The 11,309-nt window shown below is 26.0% G+C and overlaps 2 protein-coding genes across 2 annotated transcripts in view; one reads left to right on the plus strand and one right to left on the minus strand.

The window, feature by feature from the left end:
- Positions 1 to 733, plus strand: part of LOC105852458 (uncharacterized) — a 2,098-nt gene extending 1,365 nt beyond the window's left edge. Inside the window, exon 4 of the mRNA XM_073370908.1 lies at positions 688 to 733. Coding sequence (XP_073227009.1) covers positions 688 to 733 — 46 coding nt within the window. The remainder of the gene's footprint in view (positions 1 to 687) is intronic.
- A 2,344-nt stretch (positions 734 to 3,077) lies between these two features.
- Positions 3,078 to 4,759, minus strand: LOC101514298 (uncharacterized). The gene is made up of 3 exons (XM_004507767.4): positions 4,520 to 4,759; positions 4,284 to 4,413; positions 3,078 to 4,080 (listed from the first exon to the last, which is right to left on the minus strand). Exons 1-3 carry the CDS (start codon positions 4,653 to 4,655, stop codon positions 3,279 to 3,281), a joined length of 1,068 nt encoding a protein of 355 aa, XP_004507824.1. The 5' UTR covers positions 4,656 to 4,759; the 3' UTR covers positions 3,078 to 3,278.
- Between the last annotated feature and the right edge of the window lie 6,550 nt (positions 4,760 to 11,309).

Below are 11,309 nucleotides of genomic sequence, written 5' to 3' on the forward strand. Positions count from 1 at the left end.
ATTTAATGTATTTTGTTTTTTCAAATTTGATTGATGTACTTTTTTATTATTAATTTAATGTATTTCATTTCGTTTTCAAGTTATCAATATCAATTTCTTTTCATTTAATTGTTATTATTATTTAATTTTTAATATCATTTTAAGTATAATAATTTTTAATTAAAAGTATAATAGTTATTTATTATAATAATAACAATAATTAAAATATAACATTTATTAATAATTAATTATTAACGTATTTTTAATTAATTATTAGTATTTTTATTTTTTAAATAATTAAATTAATAATTTAATGTATTTCATTTTATTTTCATGTTATCAATATAAATTTCTTTTCATTTAATTGTTATCATTATTTAATTTTTATTATCATTTAATTTATTTATTTAATCACTTTAATTATAATAATTTTTAATTATACCTATAATAATTATTTATTATAATAATAATAATAATAATGATAATAATAATAATAATAATAATAATAATTAAAATATAAATTTTATTTATAATTTATTACTATACTTTATTGTAATTTAATATTAGTATTTTATTTTTTAAATAATTAAATTAATAATTCTAATAATAAACTAACTTTAAAATATAACAAAAAAAAAAAAAACCCAGTGGGAGGTCGCTTCCCCAGGAAACGACCCCCTGTTAACATTGAAAAATTTCCTCTTCAAGAGGTCGCTTCCCCAGAGAACGACTTCCTGAAGGAACGAAAAAGTAGGGCATTTCAGGAATATTGTTTCAAAGTAGGGTAGATAGGGAATAAACAAACAAAAAGGGATATAACCATCAAAAACCCCATAAATAAACTGTAAAAATTAAAAAGTAATTAAATTTTTTATAGTCATTTTCAATATCAGAAATTTCATTTTTGGAATTTTAGGAGTTTAATCCGGAAATTTGAAATTTTCGATAGTTTGTTTTCAATACCGGAAATTTTAAATTTTTGGGCGAAACTTCCGAAAATTTTAAATTTCCAGGTGAAACTTCGGAAAATTTCATTTTTTGAAATTTCCGTTATTGACTCATAACTACTAGAAATTTTAAATTTCCAATAAGTTCACCGACATTTTCATTTCTCGTTGAATTTTCTGGAACAATGTCTTTTTCTTTCATTCTATTTTTTTCAATCTATTTTTTTTAATGAGGACCAGAACGAATAATGATAATAATTATTCGATTTTGTCGGTCAATCACTCTTGCCTATCATATGACACCTTTTCGTGACTCAACTGGATTTTTGAAATTTATGATTTAATATAAATAACTACCAAAAATTTGAAATTTCCGGTATTATAAAATTAACTATCGGAAATTTGTTGACAAAATTTCTGGTAAACATATTGTATAACACTAAATTTTAAAAATAAAATTTCATGTAGTTATAAATTGTGTATCGGATTTTTAGGTAAAAAATTTTATTTACTGGAATTTTAGGCAAAAAAATTTACTTACTAGATTCAGATTTCAGAGTAATTTTTTTTAACTATTTACTGAATAAAAATTAAAGAGATAATTTTGGAGTTTTAATAATTTGGGGAGTATACATCCAATTGAGGGGTACGAAATCCAACTTTCTGACTGAGACTGTGACTGCCTTCTCTCATTGCTTCACTTAATAGGGATGTTATTGGATACGGATAAATATTTGAATTTGGATTTAAATTAATTTAATTTAATTTTTACTTAATTTATTTAAATTTGAATTTAATCTAAATCAATTTATTTAAATTTAATGATGTTTGATATAGATAGTGAATTTAATATTTTTAACTCGTGAATCCAATTTATTACATAACATATATATTTATATTTATTTTTTTGTTATCGATATATAGTTAAAATTTAGTTGTTGATTGTATTTGAAAATTTATTGTCATTTTAAATTGATTTAATTGTTTTATTGTATTTATAAATATATTTATAAATATCGAATGATATGTTGTGATATAGCTTTATTATTTTTGACATGTTCAAATATTTAAATTTAATTTTTTTATAAATATTTCTTTATGATATGCGAATACAATTCAACTAGTTCATAATCGAATTAATTTAATTCGAATTTGATTTGAAAATTATCGGTTGAAAGTTCAACCTAAACCTAACAAAATTGATACCAGATTTAGAAAGAAAAGAAAACGACTCAAACCAATTGATATACAACCCCTTATCAGCTGGTGTTTGATTGTTTGTATTAGCCCATATATGCATTATAAAGAAAAATTATACTTTATCCCTTTTCATTATGTCTTTACCCCATATTCTACTAAAATTACTATCTCCCCTTCTTTTTTATTTAAAATTATACGATATTCAATTTGGATTTCAAAAATCTAAAATATTTAAAGTGAGTTTTTGTATTAAAAAAATTCATTTTTAAATTTCTCAAAACACAAATATATGTATTTAAAAATTTAATTTAAACTTATTCAGAACACAAATCTATTTCAAAAAATCAAATTCTAAATTTTTTTCTAATACAAATCTATCTTTAAAAAAAATGAAAGTTTAAGTTTTTCGCCAAAAAACTAAAATTTAATTAAATTTTTCTAGAAAATTAAGTTTTTTGGTTTTAAATTTTGTTTCAACACTACCATCTCATAATGTTTCCAAATGAGCCATATTGAGTGTCATACCAAAGTTAGTCTTCTTTTTAGTAGCACCAAAAGATAGAAATAATATAACCTAGTCTAATAAATCCGGAATCATTGCATCATCTATTCAAATCACCAATTGAGGGTGACTTGATTGATGTCGATTTAATACAAGATATATATTTATTTTTTATTTTTATTAAACTAGTGTGATTTAAGTCACTATCTCAATCATAAAAATAAATATGATCATTAATGTTTATTTTTATGAGACAGTGTGTGTCTGATCGTTGAAATTTTAAATATTTTTTAAGTAATGATTCATGATGGGCACGATCCGTATTAGAATTTTTTTAGTTGTATAACAATAAAAAAATTCAATTTTTTTACAAATGTTTAAAAATGCAAAATAAGTAAAAATATGGCAATCTTACAATTAAAAATAAAAACAAAAGTATAATTAAAACAGGAAATATTGTCTGAGAACAAACAGTACTATTTTCTAGATTAATTACTCAAGCATCAATGTACATTATTATATAATACATATATTCACCATTGTTTACAATACATGTTACTTCTCTTTCCCCATCTTATGACCAACAAAGGCAACAAATTTGAATGGCCATAAAGGTTAAATCCAAATGTTAAATAATATATTATAGGTTACTACATACTGTAACCTAGTACATAATCTTGAAACATCCCTTGATCTTGCATAAGAACTTGATGATTATTTGATGAATCCCATGAGTTTGAGGATCCTGATTTAGTATCAGAATCATTTGACCACCATATCAAGCTTTCCTTTGAAACATTCATTTCTCTAAAACAATCAAATTCATCTTCCTCCTTTTGTAAGTAATCCATTCTATTGTTGAGAATGTCATCTAGTTCATTTTGCATTGCACCAAGTTGTTGAATTCCTTCATTAGTTCTCTTCTCAATAGCTTCTCCTCTTGGTGCTACAAGACTTGAGTTGATCATTGAATTATAATTATTACTATTATTATAATTCAAAGGAATAATATTCTCCTCCACCAAAATATCAACTTGTGGATCATTTCTATTGATCTTTGCACCATCTTGTTGAATAACATCATTAGAAGGTTTGTATGAGGATGTCATGAAAGAATTTTGCATGATAGGGTTATTATCATGATGAGGATGATTCAAAGCTTGTAGGGTTTGGATCATTTTTTCTTGAGAAGGATGCAACTTTGGCCACATGAGTGAAGGGTAGAAATTAGAGAAAGGGTTTTGAAGTTGCATATGAAGTTGGAGTCTTTCAAGAGCTGAATTGCTTAGTGAATTTTCTTCTATATTTCCATTTGTGTCCTTTTGGTTCAAACTACTATTATTATTTGATTGTTTTCTCTTCCCAAGTAACTTCTTCTTCAATCTTGTGTTCCAATAGTTCTTGATGTCATTATCAGTCCTTCCAGGTAATTGAGCAGCAATAATGGACCACCTATATATTATACATAGTACATAGATAAAATGATTAGTTTAGAAATTAATTAATTAATTTTGATTATTTTTCTAGCTTGGAAATGATGCTAAAAGAATTTTAACATGGAGAGATTCTAACGACAAAGAAAAAAGACAAAGAGAACTATGTTGGAAGCTCAAATCAAAGAGATGAGAAAATTTGAGGAGAGACAAATTAAGGACCTGCTTCCAATGCTAATGTAAAGGCTGCAAATGATGTTGTCTTCTTCTTCAGTAAATCCACCATGTTTGATATTAGGCCTCAAGTAATTTAACCACCTTAGTCTGCAACTCTTTCCACATCTCTTGAGTCCTGTAAATTATTTGTAATTATCCATTCATTAATTTTTGCACTAATTGATGATTACTATTACTATAATCAAATTAGAAAGAGAGGTTAATTATATATAGTTCCTTACCAACTTTTTGGGGAAGAGCAATCCAATTTCCCCCGGTTCCATTTTTTTCAATGTAAGATTTGAGGGTAGCATCCTCTTCTGGAGACCAAGGTCCTTTCTTCACATTAGCCTTGTCACAACATGGAGCTCTACCCATCTCTTTTCACTCAAATTAGGTTAATTTGATCTCTCCTTGTAAGATTGTTAGGAAAGTAGGAAGAAGGGAGAGAATGATTTATAGGTAAGAAAGAGTGGCTGATGTGATGCTTAAAAGGACAAAAAGTCTTACACACCTCACCCTTTCCCTTCCTTCAATTCATTACATATATTATATATTAATTAATTCAACGTTATATTATAGCTAGGGTTTTATTCATCTATCTCTTTCTATGTCTTCCTTTTTTGGATTAGTTCGGTCACCCGAGTTTAATTATTATGCATGCAAATCGACAAACGTAACACAAATTTCTTCCTTCCTTTTTTCATTAAAATAATACACTGCTTTTTTTAAGTTTCATTACTTTAATACTACTCGAACACGATACTACAATAGTGTTTCAGCTAATTAAAGAAATCTCCATCCTCTTGCTTTGTCGGTATTATCCTTGAAAATGTTCCATTGTGATCATGCTTTTTTTTTTTTTGTATTGGCAAAAAATGTTAGTACGATTAATTAGCGTGTATGCAAAGAATGAAAATGTTGCACATATATATATATATATATATATATATATATATATATATTGCATCATATATAAAATGCAAGAAAAAAGAAGAGGAAATATTTTGGGGTGGTTATGAGACAGAGGTAGTAGTTATAATGTGTGTATAATATAGACCTCTAAAAAATATGGTCCAAAGGTAGATTCTTATTATTTTTAATAAAAATAAATTTTATAATATTAAAAAAATAATAAATATAATATTTTATTAAAAATGGTGAGCTCCACAATTTATTAGGCAACCGTAATAATTATAGGGTTAGAAGAATCTTGGTTACCATACACACTTGCATATTGTAACAAAAAAACACACACTTGCATAAACAATATTGTTTGATATGACCATGTGATTAGCACAACATTTTGTTTTATCAGTAGTAAGCAATAAATTGATTCATATATTCCATTTCCATATGAGTATGACCAATTGACCATTGTCTTTGAAAATTTGAAATAATATTGAGACAAATTGGCTCATCATGGCCTTGTACGGAAATAGTACATTTTACTCTCTCTAGAAATGAATGGAAGATCACATGATAATAGCTAGCAATATTTGTTTTTGAGTTTTTCAACATATACTTTACGAAATCGTCTATCATGTTAAGCAATTAGAAACTTCTTTGCGAGCAGGTAGAAAATTACTATTAGTACTAATATATAGAGTCAATGCCTTGAAATTTGTATCCACAAAATCATAACTAACTGATTCTTATTTGAAACTACACACCAATCATAGCTTCCATCCTATCCTACAAGACAAGATTGTACGAATTCAACCTCATATTCTTACACTGTCAGTCAAGAGTGTCTCTTTTCTATTACCACCCTATAGAAACTAAACTTAATTATTTGGCTATAATTCTTGTTTAGACATTTTAACTTTTGTTTAGATGACTTTTTTCTTTTAACACCAAAGATCATATTCAAAAGTAAATCGGGTACCCCAAAGTCAGCTCAATATGTAGAAAAGAATTAACACTAAGACAAATTCATAATGTAAATCCCTCAACTAAAAACATAATTTACACATAATAAAAAAAGAAAGATATTACAATGTCAAAACACACTCTAAAAATCTACACAACATTCATAAAATAAGAAATTATTTTTCTTTATCTAAGCCAGAAACTACATCCATGTTCTCATTTTAATGAGCTTCACCAACTTTGCAAACGCTAGCTAACCCTCAATTATTGAAAATATAGTAATTTCTATCCCTTTCTCTCCAAAATCTCTCATAATATCGAATGTCATATTGAAGTCAATCTTTCTTAGTCATATATTTGTATCTCAAAATGTATACCAAAACTTGAATCAGAGTAATTACATCATGTAAGCAGATTCGTGACGGTTATCACAAATGTGTTTTTTGCTTCAAGACGCCAAGTATAAGATTGGCTTAATGGTGACGAAATTTGATTTCAATTATATGAATTAATTTGAGTTAAAAACGAATTTAAGGTAAACTGATTATATTAAGATTTTTTTATAAGTGGAGGCATTTCATTTATTAAAAAAATCATGTGTAAGTAAGTCAACCAATAAATTTAAGGTGTAAAAATGATGTACAAATACAAAAGTTAAAATCAATTTTAATCGAGAACTTCTAAATATACAAAAATCAATTATAAGTCTCCATGTTCACTTTTGACTCTTCCAAAAATGAATTCCTATATACATTAAATATGAACATTTTATTAGATGTCTTTTTCTACTATTAATTAAAAGGTCGTTAGACATTTTATTATATATAAATTCAAATTGTGGTTTGACTCGTTATGGAAAATTAACATATTTATGGTCGGTCTAAAATACTCTGTAGGTGAAAAATACATCAATTGATATTTAATTACAATATTTTACATTTCAAAAAGTAAAATTTAATTATTAAAACTATTAGTATCGAAAAAGTCTATGCTTTTGTTGTCAAGATCTTTTTTAAAAGTTCGTTTCAATCTCCAACATGTTGGATCACCCTGTTAACATTGTACTAACAAAACAAAAACTTATAACTAATATTTTTCATTTAAAAAGATTAATGTCCTTTCTAAGTAACTATATCACTTGTGGAAATTAATAGGCTTTGATCCTCATTTGTCCAAAGTTATAGAATAAAACATATTCTTGCAATTTTGTAAGCCCTCTAAACATATTATGATAATTAATCCAAAAAAATATCTTTAAGAGGCTGGGATTGATTGTGCAATAATGTAGCTAAGAGATTATAAAATTATTAAACGTAAAAGTCAAACATTTGTTACATTGATAATTAATTTTTTTTTCTCACTAGGAATTAGTTGGGTTATAATCAACAAACAAACAAAACCCCCCAATTTAATTTTTATTTAATATTCTTCTTTGTTCCTATTTGACAAGTTGGGTAGGACGTGTTAAAGACAATATATAGGAAACTGTATCAAAACAAGAAAAGGAGTAAAAACCAAACAGAAAGAGTATTTGAGATTCAATATTTTTTTCATAAGAGGCACCACTCATTGACCTTGGTTTCCTAATTAAATATTTCACATTGTTAATATTTTAATGAAGAAGCAGGAAAATAAAGGATTGGAACCGCACCCCCATAGAAATATAACAAGAAGAAACCATCAAATTCAAAAAGCACTTAGTTCCCAACTTTATAAACATTAATATCTTTATCAACAAATAGTCTCTGATCTTTGGGAAGAAGATATCATACTTCTTCTTGTCTTTCTCCTTAACTAAGAATCTTTGCATTGACGCTCTATTTATTTTTCATATTAAAAAAAAAAAAAAGGCTAGTGCTGGGAAAAAGAACAGTACATTTCATCATCAAGAAGACCAATAAAAAAGTTAGTGAACACAGTTTTCATGAGAGGATAAACATATGAAAAGCATAAACCAAAAATTATATTAGCTTTTTTTTTTTTGACAAAAAATATATTAGCTCTAAAATAGTTTGTTGCCTTTCATTTATTTATTTACTTAACTCTAAAATAATGTTGTATTTAATATCATGACGAATATTATTTAATTAACTCTAAAATAGTTGTTTCCTTATGATGTTTTTTTCTTTCATTCTTATTTTCTGTTGGTCTAAGTTTACAACTTATCAACAAAATACTGGAAGTTATAACATTTTCGATTATTTAAAAAATTAATTATTTAATTGGATAGAGATATAGAATTGTAAATAAAATAGTTTAAATTGAAAAGAAAAAAAAACTACACCAAATCTTAAAATCTCATATATTTGATGATTAGAAGAAATACCCAGCTAAGATACATCCTCAACAGATTTTAGCCCTTGTATAACTTTTTTTTTATAAGAAAAAATGGTTTATTCTAAATAATTACTTAACTCTGCTTTTGGTATATAAACACATGATTAATTAGCTTTTTATATATGGTGATCGATCCGAGCAAGGATAACATTCCTATCGTGCCACCTGTAATTCACTTTGTTTAATTTATTATTTTAATTAGAAGAATTAAGATAAGCATTGGTGAAATACAATCATTTTAATTAAATAAAAGAGGGAGGTGGAGGGGGAGGATTTAGCACTCTTATATATGTCGTCACTAGGGTTGACAAAGATGCTGCAAGAAGACTTGAACGCCATTAATTAACATTGTTTCATATTAATTCTTGTTTAACATGACACTAATCACCACTAATTGCAGGGAGTTCAAGGAATACGTATTAGTCATAATAAAAGGACTAAATAAATAAAATTCAAATTGGTTATTGTCTCTGTTTCATGCACTTTTTGTAGAATAATATCAACATTGTATAAACTCCCAACAAATGTCAAATGCCTAACTTAATAACCTTTTTCAGTAATATTGGTAACCCTTATATTTGCCATCTGGATATCATATCTACATCTACATAATGCACTACTACAAACTTAATTATATATCGTTAATTAAACATTTTATAGAAAAAATATCAGTTGTAACTGGATTTGGATTTGTGTTGTAATTGTTTGATATAGTTATTGATTTTCACCGTCCGCCCTCAAATTAACGATATATATTATTTAACAATAATTTGATAAAAATATAATATGAGTTGATCGATCTCAAATCGATAACAAAGATTATTTTTTATAAGCAAATATATTAATATATTAATAAGAGTATAAAAGATACTAATTCATTACAAATTATCAAACATATGAATTAATAAAATTAATCATAATTTTACGGATGCAGTCAATTATATAAAAAACATCAAAAGATATAACACAACAATATGAGTTTAAATTTTACATAAATATTCGGCAAAAGATATAACGAAACGATATGAGTTGAGAATTTACATAAGTATTCAGCGAGCGTCTAAATTTCAATTTTGGTCCCTTTAACAAATTAACCATTAACATTTTTCTATCAAAAAATGAAAAGTATATATGAGATATTTTAAGTATTTTTCTTTTGTAAAACTTAAAATTGTGAATGCTTTTGTTGGTGATTCATCATAGAATATAGACATAAATACAGAATCAGCTGAATTAGTTTGACTTTAAAACAAAGGTCAACTACGTGTGTTAGGTATGAAGTAATAGTACTAATAGAGGGCCAAGGGAGTAGATAGATGATTGTGTCACTCAATTGACCTTGTGGATTTTCTTCTCGTTGGAGAGTTGGTGATGCTACAGCCTACAACATCCATCTTACTTAAAACATTATGTAATCATTGGAAAACATTAGGGAACCTTATATTGAAACCAATGATATATTCTTTAGATTGATGAGGGTCAACGAGATGTTAAATTTGTGATATTCATTGTGAAATGTATGATAATTGGTCTTCTTAATATAAAATATTTAGATAATTGTTAATCTACTTCCATTTTTGCTTGATGTTAAATATATTATTGAAAGCTAACGTTCCATAGTAAATTTCACTTGAAAATACACAATTGAAAATTAACTTTTGATAAACTACCGTATTTAAAATTGAGGATTAGTCGAACATATCACAAATATTAATTTAAACAATTTTTTTTCCACTGGAATTATGAACATAAATAAATCAGTGCCCCTTAATTATATGATCAAGGAATAACACTACCTTCAAAATTAACAATTTGCTTCACTTGTTTCTCAAAAAAAAAAACACACAATTTGCTTTACTTTGATTACGTGAGTTTTATAATAAATTGCAATTCTCATTTCAAATGCTTACCATCCCATTAGTTGTTGAGACTCGTAAGTCCCAATATGTCAAGGTAGGCTGAAGTTGACAGGTATAAGAGTAATGATCACTATGAGATATGGACATCACATATTTACTAAAAAAAATTAAAGCTTTAAATATATGAGTGCATGCTTGTGTAATTTATTCATATTTGATAAAGAATTAACCACTAATTTTTTTTTTTTTTTAAATTTACAAATGTGAATCTTCTGCATCACTATACTTATCTATTGCAACATGATCTACTCACAGTTCCCATCAAAAGTGATTCTTTTAAATATGGCATTTTGAAATGTTATTAAATGAATAAGGTTGAACATATTAAAAACTTCACAAATGAAAACATAATGTGCTTATGTTAAATTAAGAATTTCATACTGTTTTATCCTAAACTTATTCATCTATTTTAAGAATTAAGACTTTCATATTGTTTTATCCTAAACTTTATCCTTCAAAGTCATTTTAACTAAAATTAATTTTATCAAACCATATGTATCTATATAACAACAAAAGTGAGATTACATACTCAAATTGATTTATTTTTAATAAATACTTTTGAACATAAAACTTTACACCAGTTGCAACATAATAATGAGAAAATCTGATTATCCAGCAATAAGGATACCTATAAAAATGAATTACTAAATTTTAAAAGGCCTTTTATTCTTAATATGAACCATATTTACCAACAACTGTTATATTATTATTTTAATACATCATTGAGATTTGAAAATATTTAATGGCCCCTTCTCAAAAAAAAATTAATGGTTCTGATGTTTCAAGGATAGATCATATCCAAGAAAAAGCCACCAAGTTGAAAGAAATAATAACTTCACTGAAGTTGCAATTCTCCACATTTTTTCTAACAAGCAGGCCAAGTCTGTATATATATATATATATA

The sequence above is a fragment of the Cicer arietinum genome, chromosome 7 (assembly GCF_000331145.2).
Source record: "Cicer arietinum cultivar CDC Frontier isolate Library 1 chromosome 7, Cicar.CDCFrontier_v2.0, whole genome shotgun sequence".
Lineage (NCBI taxonomy): Eukaryota > Viridiplantae > Streptophyta > Magnoliopsida > Fabales > Fabaceae > Cicer > Cicer arietinum.

What these genes read in the sequence shown, in the direction of transcription:
- LOC101514298 (XM_004507767.4), bottom strand. Translation starts at nt 4,655, where the DNA reads ATGGGTAGAGCTCCATGTTGTGACAAGGCTAATGTGAAGAAAGGACCT. An exon ending in TGCTCTTCCCCAAAAAGTTG is followed by an intron (nt 4,414 to 4,519) that starts GTAAGGAACTAT and finishes AATAATTTACAG; the next exon opens with GACTCAAGAGATGTGGAAAG. An exon ending in TACATTAGCATTGGAAGCAG is followed by an intron (nt 4,081 to 4,283) that starts GTCCTTAATTTG and finishes TATAATATATAG; the next exon opens with GTGGTCCATTATTGCTGCTC.